General features: G+C 42.3%; 2 protein-coding genes across 4 annotated transcripts; one reads left to right on the forward strand and one right to left on the reverse strand.

Annotated features, from left to right (window-relative positions):
• Positions 1 to 44: 44 nt before the first annotated feature.
• SMIM29 (small integral membrane protein 29) lies at positions 45 to 3,951 on the reverse strand. 2 transcript variants are annotated; one of them, XM_044004983.1, is made up of 5 exons: positions 3,822 to 3,951; positions 1,613 to 1,810; positions 1,415 to 1,440; positions 745 to 850; positions 45 to 553 (listed from the first exon to the last, which is right to left on the reverse strand). In XM_044004983.1, the coding sequence occupies exons 2-5, from the start codon at positions 1,721 to 1,723 to the stop codon at positions 488 to 490; spliced, it is 309 nt and encodes a 102-aa protein (XP_043860918.1). In that variant the 5' UTR covers positions 1,724 to 1,810; positions 3,822 to 3,951; the 3' UTR covers positions 45 to 487. The 2 variants fall into 2 exon arrangements, with proteins under 2 accessions (XP_043860918.1, XP_043860916.1); XM_044004981.1 differs by having other exon boundaries at positions 1,613 to 1,923; positions 3,822 to 3,909.
• LOC122755975 (extensin-like) lies at positions 2,970 to 15,670 on the forward strand. 2 transcript variants are annotated; one of them, XM_044004980.1, is made up of 2 exons: positions 2,970 to 3,670; positions 15,606 to 15,670. In XM_044004980.1, the coding sequence occupies exons 1-2, from the start codon at positions 3,357 to 3,359 to the stop codon at positions 15,616 to 15,618; spliced, it is 327 nt and encodes a 108-aa protein (XP_043860915.1). In that variant the 5' UTR covers positions 2,970 to 3,356; the 3' UTR covers positions 15,619 to 15,670. The 2 variants fall into 2 exon arrangements, with proteins under 2 accessions (XP_043860915.1, XP_043860914.1); XM_044004979.1 differs by lacking the exon at positions 15,606 to 15,670 and adding an exon at positions 13,697 to 13,754.
• Positions 15,671 to 15,915: the final 245 nt, after the last annotated feature.

Here is a 15,915-nt window from a genome sequence, read left to right on the forward strand (position 1 = left end):
TTTATAGATGGCTCCAGGACCTGAAATGGGACTAGATGCCACACTCCCATCCACAAAACATTTTATTTACAAAATAGATACTGTGTAATATAAACAAAGCTATCCCTAGAGACAGAATTCCACTATGAATCCCTCCCTAGGAAGCCATGACCCAGCACCTGACAGCAGCAAGGGCAAGGTTGAGCATGCTGGGACATCTCTGGGGAAGGCAGGAGTCCAACAGGGCCAGCTGATTCCTACCCCTCCCCTTCAGTTTTAGGGTTTGCTAAAATACTTCAGGAAAAGCAAGGCAGAGATGAGGATTCTTGTCAAAGGACAGCTGTCCTAGCCAGCAGGTCAAGTAAGGAAGGGACTATTGTGCGTCCTATTGCTGGGCAAGGCTGAAGAGGGAGGCTCTCCAGTGGGAGATAGCAGAAATGAGCAGTTCTGGACTCTTGTAACAGGTGAGAAGGTCTCCCCTTGGGTGGGGCAGTTCTGCTTCCCTTGTTTATGTCTTCACATCCAGCAGGGGCATCCGTTTATGTTGGTAGCTACTGTGCCAACCATGGACCACCTGTAAGGGGAAAAATGGAGCCTGAAAACCCCAACTTTGTACAGGTCCCAGTCTGGCTAGTGGCAAGACAGGAAATGGCTCCCCAAACCTTCAGTGGGGTATTCTCACTCCTTTCATCAGCCCAGGATATCCAGACCAAAATAATCCCTGTGAGAACTCCAGGATGAGGCTGGAAGGGTTGAATCACTCACCTTGGGATCCCCCACCTCACATAGCAACTCCTGCTCAGCTTCATGCAATTCTTCAGCTGGGTCATAACTGTACATAGGCAGCAGATGGTGCCGGAGCCTGTCGACCCTGGAAAGGAAGGGGTCCCCAAATTTCCCTTTTTCCCACTCCTCAGGCCCCAAAGCAGACACGGAGAACCTTCACTCAAGGTTGAGTAAACTGACCAGTCTCCACCTCCCCAAACCCATCATGGTGTTCAGAGAAAAGTAATAAGGGATGCACACCCTGAAGAGGAGCATCTCCATAACCAGCTTTCAGAGATGATACAGAGGGGAATCTTGGAATAGATGGGAGACTGGAATTAGAAGACTTAACAGGATATAAAACACCCAAGTGTTTTACAATTTTGGTCTTTGAGTTACATATACATGTGAATTCATTTGATCTTTACAACCTCTAAAGTAGATGTACTAACAGATGGGGAAACGGAGTAACAAAATGGCTACGTGCAGTGCCCAGTCCCACACAGGCATTATCTAAAGCAGGATCAACACCAGTCCCCCTGACCCCGGTTCCAGTATTCTGTCCAGTGCGCCACCTAGCTGCCTAATTAGGGAGGTCCCCAATCTGAAGCAGCACTACCTTCTCCCACCCCCTTGGTGCCCGTTTCCCTTCAGCTGGACCAGCACTTACCGTTTCTTCTTCTGGATGTACATCATCTGCAATAAAGCATACAGGGTGAGGAGGACTAGGCAGAAGAAGGGTCCATCATCCCCTCCCCCCCCACTTCCAACTACCATCCCCAACAAGAGATCCATCCACCACCCTAGGAAGAGCCTTTGGGGTAAAGGGAGGTGCAGGGAGGGATAAAGGTAGGGCTTCTTTCCTTACCACAGCCACCACCACCCCTACTAGGGTGATGAGGAAGAAGGGGCCAAGCACGTAGCCCACCAGGGAGTCACTGGCAGCCCTTGGGGCACTGGGTGCTGTCGTGTTACTCATCACATCAGCAGCCAGGGCAGGGGCAGGAACAGCAGAGAGGAGCCGTCAGCATGGGGCGCTTCGGGAGGGACACCTCCACTCGGGTCCCTGGGGTCAGGGGCACAAAAGTTCTCCATTTCACTCGATGGGATTCAAACCTGGAAATCCCTCCAGAAGGCTGACCATGACCTTGCCCTTCCCCTCCCCGAGGCCTCAGGACACTGTACAAGAACAATAATGATATTAACACATTTCTATTGGGCTTTCAAAGTGTATTTCTCACAACAGCACTATGAGGCAAGGAGAAAGGTGGGGCCTTAAAACAAGTGCAAATAGCAAAATTTCCCTTTCTCCAGGGGAGGAAACTGAGACCCAGAAAGATGAGTGACTTGCCCAAGGCCAAAAAGCTAACAAGTGGCAAGACAGATTCAAACCCTAATTTCAGAAACAATTCATGTCAGAAACCTGTGACCCACCAATAGAATGTGTCATACCTGGGTTCAAATCCCACCTGTGTGGCCACAAGCACATTATAACCTCTTTCTCTGGGGCTTGTGTTCTTATCTTTTTTTTTAAATTTTTTAATAGAAAAAATTTATTTTCTAAAATATATAAAAACAAAATTTTAACATCAATTTTTAAAAAACTTTGTGTTACAACTTCTCCCCCCCCCTCCATTCACACCCCCCACCCACAAGAACTCAAGCAATTCAAAATAAGTTATACATGAGTAGTCATGGAAAAATTCCCATATTAGCTAGTTGTGAGAGAAAACAGTCAAAAAAACCCCAAAACTTCAGATTAAGGAACTGTCAGAGGAAAAGAAAAAAAAATTCTTATGTGTTTCCATCTGTTTTCAGATGTGTTCTTATCTTTTAAATGAAAGTTGGACTCAGTGATGTCTAAGGTCCTTTCCACTAATTAAAATATTTCATCTTTTCTTCACCACCCACTTCAAAATCTTAATTGATGGGAACAGTCATTTATTAAGCACCTACTGTGTACAGCGTTCTCTACTAAGGGCCGGATTGGAACCAGTCCCAGCAGAGAGAGGGGAAGTCCTGCCTCAGAAGTAAGAGATGTTGGAAACCACCTGACTATGCACCTTTTTCCCTTCTCACCCTCTGGGACCAAGGCCAGAATGGGCTCAAGAAGCTCATCTAACCACACCCAGAGGCTCCATTTCCAAGAAGAGCACCAAATTTCTAACTCAGGGCAGATTAAAGAAGGCACACCCACCCACCCACCCCAAGGCCACCCTCTTTCCCAAGGCAAGATGTGCCACACTTCGTCCATGCAAGCGACACCCTATCCCCTCACTCTTGAAACGTGGTTTTAAGAAATCCCTTTCATTCTTACACTACCCTACTCCCCACTCCCAGACTCAGGTCTGGACAGGGCTGGGAAGGCTCCATGGCCTCGACCATTCCAATCTGCAAAATGCTAAGAGCAGGGACTGAAATACGGGGAGGGCAGAGAATAGCGAAAAGATGATGTCACTATCTGTGACACCTTCAGGTCCTTCCCATCATCTCCCTAGGGCCAGTAGTACCCTTAGTTTGGCATAAGGTTGGGAGTCCTGGCAAAGAGGGGAGGGACCCGGGGGTGGGCAGCATCAACCTGACCCAGTCCCAAAGTCCTGAAGATCCTGAGGATGCCAGGACCAGGTAACATCACGCTGGGATGGGGGCAACGCAGACCTAAGCAGTCAGCTTCCCAGGGCAGCTCCAAGAACCCCACCCCCACCCCGAGTCCCCGCTGGGAAGGTATCCAGGGCTGGCCCCCATATTCATCAAGCCCGACCCACACATTCCCGCCTCTCCAGCTCGTGCACACGCCCAGCTTGGTCCTGGGGAACCCCCGGGCACCTGGGCATCCCCTGCCCCAGAGCCACTTCCCTCAAAAGGCACCTGCTCAGCTTCCCCCACCTCCCGCAACCCAAGCCCCTCCGGATTCAACGGGGCCCAGGTAGGAAGGAAATGAGGTGCAATGTTCCTGGGGAGTTCCTGGGGGGACGGGGGGAGAACAGCTGCCTCTTGCCAGCCAGGCCTCTGCACTCCGGGGCACGGACACCGTGCCCGCACTCTGCAGCCCCCCGGGCACTGCCAAACGGCCTTACCTCCCGCGGCTGCGGCCCCAGCTTACACGGCCTCCGCAAGGCTGCAAGCAAGGACCCCCCCCATTCTCCCCCCACCCCGGAAGCGGCCAGAGCAGCGCGTGACGCTAGAGCCCTGGGAAAGAGGGTGGGGCCCAGGAGCCAGAGTGCAGCCAATCCGGAGGGGAGGTGGTGGGCGGGGCCGGAGAGATAAAAAGCACGGCCAACCCCAAATGGTAGGATGGGCGGAGTCCCCGAGCCGCCAATTACAGGGAAGAGAGGGAGGAGGCGGGACTAACATGCTCCGCGAGGACGGAAGCGGAGGGCGCGGCCGGGAGCCGCAGGGGCGAGAGCGAGACGTCAGGGGGCAGCAGAGGGCCGCAGAGCCGAGGAAGGTTAGGGGAGGGTGAAGGAGGAAGGGAGGGGGGAAGAGGAGAGGGAGAGGAGAAACCTATTTACCCAGCGTCCTTTGAGGCTGGCAAAGAAAACTGAGAAGCTATGGCGTCCATTCCCCTGCTGATTCTGGTATACTCCGCATCCTCCACTAGATATTGTGGTGGCTCAGAAGCTGTTAGAGCCCTGGAGAAAGAGAAAGAAAACCCCATCGAATCCTCCATCCCCACCCCCCCAAGGAAATACTTCCTAATGGCTAACCTAAGTCCCCCGGGGCTGCAGAAGCTCGCAAGGCCTCTCTTAATCTGTTCTCCATGGAGCCAGGAGATCCTAAGGTTCCCAAATCCATAGAGCAAGCCCTTTGGGGTGCAGGGGGATACCCCCACACCATACCCATGGACTTAGGAGGAATTGGGAGCAGACCCAGGATGGGCCACAGACATTAATTATCTCTTCCCATCTGCTGAGCCAGGAGGAAGAGAGGGCAAGACAAAGAATGAAAAAAAGTGGCTTATATTTGTGCAAATTCGTTTTAAATTGGTTTTTATTGGATCAAAGCTTTAGAGCTGGAAAAGGGCCATAGGGTCATCTGGCCTTGTCCAACATTCAATTTTATGGATGAGGAAACAGACTCACGACTCCAGGACTCACGATCATTCTACTGTATATTAAAGCCATTATGTCATTTGATGGCCCCTGTGGACCAGCAGGGCAAGGATTATTACCATTATTTTATAGATGAAGAAACTTGGATTCAGGGAATAGCTTGTCCACGGGTCACACTGCTGCTAATGGTGGAACCTGGACTGGAACTGTAGTGGTATTGTTACCACTACAACATACCACTGCTACTTTTCACAGTAACTCATATTTTTCAGTAGTGGCTTCTTTTTGGGGGGGCATTATTTTCGTCAGTAAGTTTCTGCACCTCCTTTTCCATTTCACCAATGCTACTTTTTAAGGAGTTGTTTTCTTCAGTGGATTCTCCCCCCCCCCCCCATTTGTCCAATTGTATTTTTTAAGGAAGTATTTTATTTTATTTTATTGGGGGGGGGTAGTGACTTGCCCAGGGTCACACAGCTAAGTCAGTATCAAGTGTCTGAGGTCAGATTTGAACTCAGGTACTCCTGAATCCAGGGCCGGTGCTTTATCCACTGCTCCACCTAGCGGCCGAGGGTAGTTTTCAACATTGATTTTCATAAGATTTAGAGTTCTAAATTTTTCTCCCTCCCTCTTCTCTCCCCTCCACAAGATCGCAACCAGGTTATATTTGTACAATCCACAAGTGTTCTTTTTATCAGTTCTTTCTATGGGGGTGCATAATAAGCTTCCTCATTAGTTCCTTGGGATTGTCTTGGATCATTGCATTGCTGAGAGTAGTTAAGTCATTCACAATTGCTCATTGAACAATACTGCTGTCAACTATGCACAATGTCCTCCCAGCTCTGCTCACTTCAATATACATCCATGTTCACTAGTCTTTCCAGGTTTTTCTGGAATCATCCTGTTTGTCATTTCCTGTAGCACAAGACCATTCCACTACAATCATATAGCACAGCTTTTTCCATCATTCCTCAATTGATGGACATTCCCTTGATTCTCAATTCTTAGCCTCCACCAATAGTTGCTATAAAAATTCTTTGTACAATTTTCCCCCCTTTTCTCTTTTTCATGATTACTATTGTTAATGGTTTCCCTTCCATCCTACTCCTTTCCCCATGATATTTATTCTATTATCCATCTTCTTTCTTCCTATCACTCTTCAAAAGGGATTTGCTTCTGTCTGTCCCCTCCCCCAATCTGCCCTTCCATCTTTTGCCCCTCTCCCTTTATCCCCTTCCCCTCTTCTTTTCCTGCAGGGTTAGAGAGATTACTTCACCCAATTGAGTGTGTACATTATTCCCTCCTTGAGCCTTTTCTAATGAGATTGAGGTCTTTGAGCCAATTCTGCTGAGTGTTAGGCTCATTTACTGCCCACATTAAATACCCCCACTCCATAAGCCTTTTCCTGTTTCTTTCATGTAGGATTGCACCTCTGCCCTTTCCTCTCCCCCAGTGCATTTCCTTCACCCCTCAATTTAACCCTAAAGATGTCATCACCTAGCTAGGTGATACAGTAGACAAAGCATCACCCCTGGAATCCAGGGGAATCTCAACCAAAATCTGGCCTCAGACACAAGACAGTCACCTACTGTATAACCCCAGGTATGTCCCCCAGCTCCAATTTCTATTTTAGCTTCTTCTTCTAGAATTTCAGGGCAATTTTCCCTGAGAATGTCTTTTTTTTTAATTAATTAAGTATTTTTTTTCCTGTTACATGTAAAGATAGTTCTCAACTTTTGTTTATACAAGCTTTCCAATTTCAGATTTTTCTCCCTCCCTCCCCTCCCTCTCCCCTCCCCTAGACAGCAGGTAATCTGATATACATTATATATATATATATATATATATATATATATATATATATATATATATATATATATACACATATATACATATATACATATACACATAATAACATTAAACATATTTCTGCATTAGTCATGTTATAAGAGAAAAATCAGAGCAATGACGAAAAACCTCAAAAGAGAAAAACATCAGCACCAAAAACAAAAGAAATAGTATGGTTCATTCAGCATCTACTCCACAGTTCTTTTTTTTTTTTTCCTGGATTTGGAGATCCTCTTCTATCATGAGTTCCCTGGAACTCTTCTGTACCATTGCATTGGTGAGAAGAATATAGGAAGAATATAGTCCATCACAGTAGATCAACACTCAATGTTGATGATACTGTGTACAATGTTCTGGTTCTGCTCATCTCACTCATCATCAGCCCAGGCAAGACCCTCCAGGTTTCTCTGAACTCCTCCTGCTCATCGTTTCTTACAGCACAATAGTGTTCCATTGTATTCATATACCACAACTTGTCCAGCCATTCCCCAATTGATGGGCATCCCCTCAACTTCCAATTCCTTGCCACCACATAAAGAGCAGCTATAAACATTTTTGTACATGTGGGTTCCTTTCCCCTTTCCATGATTTCTTTGGGCAGAAGACTCAAAAGTGGTATTGCTGGGTCAAAGGGTATGCACAGCTTTATTGCCCTTTGGGCATAATTCCAAATTGCTCTCCAGAATGGTTGGATCAGTTCACTGCTCCACCAACAATGCATTAGTGTTCCAATTTTTCCACAGCTTCTCCAACATTTATTATTTTCCTTTTTTGTCATGTTAGCCAATCTTATAGGTGTCAGGTGGTACCTCAGAGTTGTTTTAATTTGCATCTCTCTAATCAGAGATTTAGAGCATTTTTTCATATGGGAACAGATAGCTTTGGTTTCTTCATCAGAAAACTGCCTGTTCATATCCTTTGACCATTTCTCAATTGGGGAATGTCTTGGATTCTTATAAATTTGATTTAGTTCCCTATATATTTTAGAAATGAGGCCTTTATCAGAAGTACTGGCCATAAAAATTGTTTCCCAGCTTTCTGCCTCCCTTCTAATTTTGGATGCATTGTTTCTGTTTGTACAAAAATTTTTTTATTTAATGTAATCAAAATCATCCATTTTGCATTTTATAATATACTCTATCTCTTTTTTGGTCATAAACTGTTTTCCTTTCCAAAGATCTGATAGGTAGACTATTCCTTTCTCTCCTAATTTACCTATGGTATCACCTCTTATGTCTAAATCGTGTATCCATTTTGACCTTATTTTAGTATAAGGTGTAAGATGTTGGTCTATGCCTAATTTCTGCCATACTATCTTCCAGTTTTTCCAGCAGTTTTTGTCAAATACTGAGTTCCTATCCCAGAAGCTGGAGTCTTTGGGTTTATCAAACACTACAATACTAGTGTCATTTACTACTGCGTTTCCTGTGCCTAGCCTATTCCATTGATCCTCCACTCTATTTCTTAGCCAGTACCAGATAGTTTTGATGACTGCCGCTTTATAATAAAGCTCCAGGTTTGGTACCGCTAACCCACTTTCCTGTGAATTTTTTTTCATTATTTCCCTGGATATTCTTGATTTTTTGTTTTTCCAGATGAATTTTGTTATTATTTTTTCTAGCTCTATAAAATAATTTTTAGGTAGTCTGATTGGTATGGCTCTGAATAAGTAAATTAATTTAGGTGGTATTGTCATTTTTACTATATTAGTTCTGCCTATCCATGAGCAAGTGATATCTTTCCAATTATTTAGATCTGATTTGATTTGTGTGAAGAGTTTGGTAGTTGTGTTCATAGAGTTCCTAGGTTTGTCTTGGCAAGTAGACTCCCAAGTATTTTATATTATCTACCATTACTTTAAATGGAATTTCTCTTTCTATCTTTTGCTGCTGGACTTTGTTGGTCATGTATAGAAATGATCATGATTTATGTGGATTTATTTTATATCCTGCTACTTTGCTAGAGTTGTTAATTGTTTCAAGTAATTTTTGAGTTGATTCTCTAGGATTCTTTAAGTATACCATCATATCATCTGCAGAGTGATAGTTTTGCTTCCTCCTTGCCTATTCTGATTCCTTTAATTCCTTTTTCTTCTTTTATTGCTAAAGCTAACATTTCTAGTACAATATTAAATAATAGGGGTGATAATGGACATCCCTGTTTCACCCCTGATCTTATTGGGAAGGCCTCTAATTTATCTCCATTGCATATAATATTTGCTGATGGCTTTAGGTAGATACTGTTTATTATTCTAAGGAAAGCTCCACCTATTCCTAAACTCTCTAGTTTTTTAATTAGGAATGGGTGTTGTATTTTGTCAAAAGCTTTCTCTGCATCTATTGAGATAATCATATGATTTTGGTTGGTTTTCTTATTGATGTGGTGGATTATGTTAATAGTTTTCCTAATGTTGAACTAGCCCTGCATTCCTGGTATAAATCCCACCTGGTCATAGTGTATTATCCTGGTGATCACTTGCTGTAATCTCCTTGCTAATATCTTATTTAAGATTTTAGCATCAATATTCATTAGGGAAATTGGTCTATAATTTTCTTTTTCTGTTTTTGCTTTGCCTGGTTTTGGTATCACCACCATATTTGTGTCATAAAATGAATCTGGTAGAACTCCTTCTTCACCTATTTTTCCAAATAATTTGTATAATATTGGAATTAATTGTTCTTTAAATGTTTGGTAAAATTCACCTGTAAACCCATATGGCCCTGGGGATTTTTTCTTAGGGAGTTCATTAATGGCTTGTTCAATTTCTTTTTCTAATATGGGTTTATTTAAGGATTTTATTTCCTCTTCAGTTAACCTGGGCAGTTTGTATTTTTGTAAATATTCATCCATTCATTTAGATTGTCAAATTTATTGGCATACAGTTGGGCAAAACAATTCCTAATTATTGATTTAATTTCCACTTCATTGGTGGTAACATCACCCTTTTCATTTTTGATACTGGTAATTTGGTTTTCTTCTTTCTTTTTTTAATCAAATTAACCAATATTTTATCTATTTTATTGGTTTTTTCATAAAACCAGCTCTTAGTTTTATTGATTAATTCTATAGTTTTTTTGCTTTCAATCTTATTCATTTCTCCTTTAATTTTCAGGATCTCCAGGTTAGTATCTAATTGGGGATTTATAATTTGTACTTTTTCTAGCTTTTTAAGTTGCATGTCCAATTCATTAATCACCTCTTTCTTTTTTTTATTCATGTAAGCATTTAGAGCTATAAATTTTCCCCTAAGCACAGCTTTGGCTGTATCCCATAGATTTTGGTATGTTGTCTCATTATTGCCATTCTCTTAGATATAGTTATTGATTGTTTCTATGATTAGTTGTTTGGCCCATTCATTCTTTAGAATGATATTATTTAGTTTCCAATTGATTTTCATTCTACTTTTCCCTGGCTCTTTCTTACATGTAATTTTTATTGCATCATGATCTGAGAAGGATGCATTTACTATTTCTGCCTTTCTACATTTGACTATGATGTTTTTGTGCCCTAATACATGGTCAATTTTTGAAAATGTGCCATGTACTGCTGAGAAAAAGGTATATTCCTTTCTATCCCCATTCAATTTTCTCCAGACATCTATCATGTCTAACTTTTCTAGTAACCTATTCACCTCTTTCACTTCTTATTTATTTTTCGGCTAGATTTATCTAATTCTGAGAAGGGGAGATTCAGATCCCCCAATAGTATAGTATTACTGTCTAATTCCTCTTGTAACTCATTTAACTTCTCCTCTAAGAACTTGGATGCTATACCACTTGGTGCATACATATTTAATATTGATATTACTTCATTATCTATAGTACCTTTAAGCAAGATGTAATTTCCTTCCTTATCTCTTTTAATGAGATCTATTTTTGCCTGAGCTTTGTCTGAGATAAGGATTGCTACCCCTGCTTTTTTTTACTTTAGCTGAAGCATAATATATTCTGCTCCAGCCTTTTACCTTTACTCTGTGTGTATCTCTCTGCTTCAAATGTGTTTCTTGTAAACAGCATATTGTAGGATTCTGGTTTTTAATCCACTCTGCAATTCGCTTCCATTTTATAGCAGAGTTCATCCCATTCACATTCACAGTTCTTATTATTGACTGTCTATTCCCCTCCATTCTATTTACCCCCTTTGTACTTTTCCCCGCTTCTTTCACCCTATTCCTCCTCACTGATGTTTTACTTCTTACCCCTGCCTCCCCCAATCTGCCCTCCCTTTTTATCACCCCCCTCTCTTTTCTTTACCCTTTTCTCCCTTGCTTTTGTCCTCCTTTCTATCAGTCTCTCCCTTCCCCTTCCCCTTTTGCTTCCCTAAAGAATGAGCTAAGTTTCTTTATCCCAATGAACGTGTATGTCATTCCCTCTTTGAATCAAATCTAATGAGAATAGGGTTGAAACAATGTTCACCCCTCCTTTCTTTCCCTCTATTGTAATAGGTGTTTTTTTCACCTCTTCATATGATATAATTCATCCCATTCCACCTCCCCTTTCCTCTCCTCCCCATAGACTCCCTTTTTAACCCCTTAATTTTTTTTGTATCATCACATCAAAGACAATTTATATTTATACCCTCTGTGTAAACTCCTTCTCTCTGCCCAAATACATTTACAATTCTTAAGAGTTATGAGTATTATCTTCCCATGTAGGGATATAAACAGTTTAACCTAATTGGGTAACCTTTTTTTTCCCCTCTGTTTACCTTTTTAAACTTCTCTTGAGTCTAGTATGTTAAAATTGAATTTTCTATTCAGTTCTGGTCTTTTCACTAGGAAAGATTGAACGTCCCCAATGTCATTAAATGTCCATCTTTTCCCCTGAAAGAGAGTGCACATTTTTGCTGGGTAATAGATTCTTGGCTGCAATCCAAGTTCCTTTGCCTTCCGGAATATCATATTCCAAGCCTTGCGGTCCTTTAATGTTGAAGCTGCCAGGTCCTGAGCAATCCTGACTGTGGCTCCATGATATTTAAATTGCTTCTTTCTGGCTGCTTGGAGTATTTTCTCCTTCACCTGATAATTCTGGAATTTGGCTACAATATTCCTTGGAGTTTTCCTTTTGGGGTCTCTTTCAGGAGGTGATCGGTGGATTCTTTCAATGATGATTTTATCCTCTGATTCTATGATATCAGGGCAGTTCTCCTTAATAATTTCCTGGAATATGGTGTCTAGATTCTTTTTCTGGTCATGGCTTTCAGGCAGTCCAATGATTCTCAAATTGTCTCTCTTGGATCTGTTTTCCAGATCAGTTGTCTTTCCAATGAGGTATTTCACATTTTCTTCTATTTTTTCATTCTTTTGATTCTGCTTGACTGATTCCTGGTGTCTCATGGATTCCTTACCTTCCAACTGTCCAATTTTAATTTTTAAGGCAGTGTTTTCTTCAGTGAGATTATGCACCTTTTTTTCCATTTGGCCAAGTGAATTTTTTAAGGCAGTGTTTTCTTCAATGAGATTATGCACCTTTTTTTCCATTTGGCCAAGTGAATTTTTTAAGGCAGTGTTTTCTTCAATGAGATTATGCACCTTTTTTTCCATTTGGCCAAATGAATTTTTTAAGGCATTGTTTTCTTCAGTGAAATTATGCACTTTTTTGTTTCATTTGGCCAGTCAATCTTTGTGCTTCCTTTTCCAAGCTGCTGATTCTTTTTTCATAGTTTTCTTGTTTTGCTTTCATTTCTCTCCCCATTTTTTCTTGTACCTCTCTCAATTGATTTTTAAAATCCTTTTTGAGCTCTTCCAGGAAGGCTTTTTGTTCTTGAGACCAATTCACCTTCCCTCGTAAGGCTTCCCATGTAGGCAATTTGAGGGTATTGTCCTCATCTGAGTTTGTGTTGGCTTCTTCCCTATTGATACAGAAGCTCTCAATGGAGAGGGCTCTTTTTTGCTTCTTACTCATTATTGCAGCTTACTTATTTATTTATTTTTTAAGTTGAGGTCTACTCTGGGGGCACCAGGGTCCCTGTTTTGGGCTTCTTGTGCAGGGGTATAGGTGCTGTGTGACCGGCTTTTTACTCTGAGGCCTTTATAGTGTGTGTAGTTCACCCCCCTGCACTTCCTGTCTGAGCGCGCTTGGCCAGGTGCCCGATCCCGCCTGTCCCGTTCGTGGCCCTACACCTGGAAGCCTGCCCTCCCGGCCGTTGCAGGTAGGTTTTTCCACTGTCCTTCTTGGCCACCAGATTTTTGAGCCAGGTTCCAGGGGCCTCAGTTGTTTGGCTGTGGCCCACAGCTCCTGCTGACTCGCCCTGACCCCCTCGGCGCTGGGTTGCTGCCCTTCGCTGGGCCTCCCTTTTGCCCAAGTCAGACTGACCTTTTCCTGAAGTCTTCTAAATTATCTCTGGTTGGAAGATTGTGTCTCTCTGTCTCTTTGCAGGTTCTGTAGTTTCAGAATCCATCCAAAGGCTTGATTTAATGTTCTTTTTGAGGGAACAGAAGGAGAGCTCAGGCAGCTTGCTGCTTCCTCTCTGCCATCTTGGCTCCGCCTCCTGAGAATATCTTGGAAGATGATGTCTAAGCTATTTCCTTGATCATGGTTTTCAGATAGACCAATAATTTTCAAATTATCTTTCCTGGACCTATTTTCCAGGTCAGCAGTTTTTCCCAGAAGATATTTCACATTGCCCTCTATTTTTTTATTCATTTGGATTTGCTTTATTGTGTCTTGGTTTCTCATAAAGTCACTGGCTTCCTTTTGTTCAATCCTCATTCTTAGGCAATTACTTTCATCAGAGAGCTTTTGTACTTCATTTTCCATTTGGCCAATTTGACTTTTCAAGCTATTGATTTTTTTCTCATGTCTTTCCTGTATCACCCTCATTTCTCTTTCCATTTTTTCTTCTACCTCTCTAACTTTATCTTCAAAGTACTTTTTGAGCACCTCTATGGCCTGAGACCAATTCGTATTTTTCTTGGAAGCTTTAGATATAGGGGCCCTGATGTTGACATCTTCCTCTGAGGGTGCCCCTTGGTCTTCCTTGTTACTGAAGAAACTTTCTATGGTCCTCACCTTTCTCTGTCTGCTCACCTTGCCTTTCTTTTACTTGATTTTTAGCTCCTTAAATTGGGGCACTATTTCCAGGCTGCAGTATCCCTAGCTTAAGAAGTCCCAGGTGGTATGATTTAAGAAGGATCAGGTTCTTCACTCGCCTGGCCTGTTCCCTGATCCCAGATGACTCCAGACCAACTTGCCAAACTTGCTAATCAACCACTGGCCATAGAAGCTTTCTACAGTAAGGGATCTTTTCTGTTTCTTTTTCTTTTTTTTTTTAGTGAAGCAACTGGGGTTAAGTGACTTGCCCAGGGTCACACAGCTAGTAAGTGCTAAGTGTCTGAGGTCGGATTTGAACTCAGGTACTCCTGACTCCAGGGCTGGTGCTCTATCCACTCCAGGGCTGGTGCTCTATCCACTTTCTGTTTCTTACTCATATTTTAGCCTATTTTGTGACTTTTAAAGTTGAGCTCTGTTCCTGGGGCACAGGGGCCACTGTTGCAATCCTCTTGTGGTGCGGGCCAGGGGCCTGATCACTGGTTTTTTGCTCTGAAGCCTCTGTGGCTTGCATATACCTCTCTGCTCTGGGCTTGCTCCCTGTGCTGGAATGGCTTGGCCTAGTTGAACATGTCCTGTGGGTGGTTCTCTAGCTGGCAGTTTGCCCTCTCAGCCAATGCTGGTGGGTCTCACAACTGACCTGCTTCATCACCAGCCTTCTGAGCCAGGATGGAGGGGCCTCAGCTGCTGATCTGTGCTATGGCCAAGAGCCTCCAGCTAACTTGTCCAGACACTCTCCTTGTTGTACTGGCTCTCCTTTTGCCCAAATGAAACAGACTTTTCCTGAAGACTTCCAAATTATCTCAAAATAGAAGATTGTTTCTATTTGTTTTTGTAGCTCTGTAGCTCCAGAATCTGTTTAGAGGCTTGAGTTAATGTTGTTTCTGAGGGAAACTCCAGAGAGCTCAGGCAACTTCCTGGATTCTCTCAGCCATCTTGGCTCCACCCCCTTAGTAGTGCCATCTTTACAAAAGATGAAGCTCCTGCCTTCAGGTAGCTTCCAGTCTAACAGAACAAGATTAGAAGGTGTTAGGTAAAAAATGGGTGTTTATGTAACAGTTCCCCTGAGGGGTTTAGCAAAGGTACTTATAGCTATCATACATACATATATCTATATAAAGAGATATAAATAGATGCAAATCTTAGTCTAGTTTTAAGCTTTAATATCTTAGAACTGATCTAAGACTTTTGGAACACATTGGATAATTGTTACAGAACTGATCACCTGAGCTGGAAGAAAGCTTAGAATCCACTGAGTTGCACCTATTCCTTTATGGGGAAGAGGAGGGAGAAGACTTGAAATTCAGAAAGAAGTGAGTCATTCCCAGAGCTCAGAGTTACAAGCTCAGAGTCAATGACAAGACAAAAATGAGACAATTCCCCAAGGGACTTCAGAAATGGTGTCTCATAGAAACTGGCATCTGAGATGAGCTTTGAATTGAGAACTACAAAATTTATGGAGAACTGATTCCCCACCCAGTCCCCTCTTTCCCAGACAAATGAATTGCCTGGGGCTGACAGTCTTTGTCATTTCCAGACCCTTGATGAATTTATGGACCTTCCCCCAAGCAACTTATCCCTTCCCAATGTTCCCCACCTTACTCCCGGACTTTATGTTATTATGTAAAAAGGGTCCACCTACATTAAGTAGTTTCTATTCAGAGTCAGTAACACCTATACTTAATTTAGGAGCAGTTCTATTATTTCTTTTGTCAGAGGTTCATTTACATTAATTAGCTATATGTCTCTCTGGAGCAATCTTTTGGTTCCCTTTTTGTTCTGTTACCCCATTAAAAATCCTGTCCTCTGTTCCCATTTTTGGGTATTCCTAGCTTTGCCATACCAAGAGCTATAGTTCCTCTGCCCCGATTAAAGACCTTATTTCTCCTATATTGATTGTTTCCTTAATTTCCAGGTTAACAGAATGAAGCTAGGGAATTGAAGAAACAGAATTTGTTTCTGTGATGGAGAAGAACATGGATGAAAGCATGGAAGAGATAAAAAATAAAATGTTGAGTTTAACATTTGTTCAACTTATAAGCCAGAACAAAATAATGTAATGATCCCTCCCAGGTAACACAAGAATTTTATTATTTTTTTTAAACTCATAACTTTTATTATGATGTAGTCACTTCTAACAATTTCTTCTACATAGTGCTTACTTTTCCATAAAAAACAAAAACAAACCAGTTGTACCAGAATGTATGTTACTTTCTGTTTTGTAT

The sequence above is a fragment of the Dromiciops gliroides genome, chromosome 4 (genome assembly GCF_019393635.1).
Source record: "Dromiciops gliroides isolate mDroGli1 chromosome 4, mDroGli1.pri, whole genome shotgun sequence".
NCBI lineage: Eukaryota > Metazoa > Chordata > Mammalia > Microbiotheria > Microbiotheriidae > Dromiciops > Dromiciops gliroides.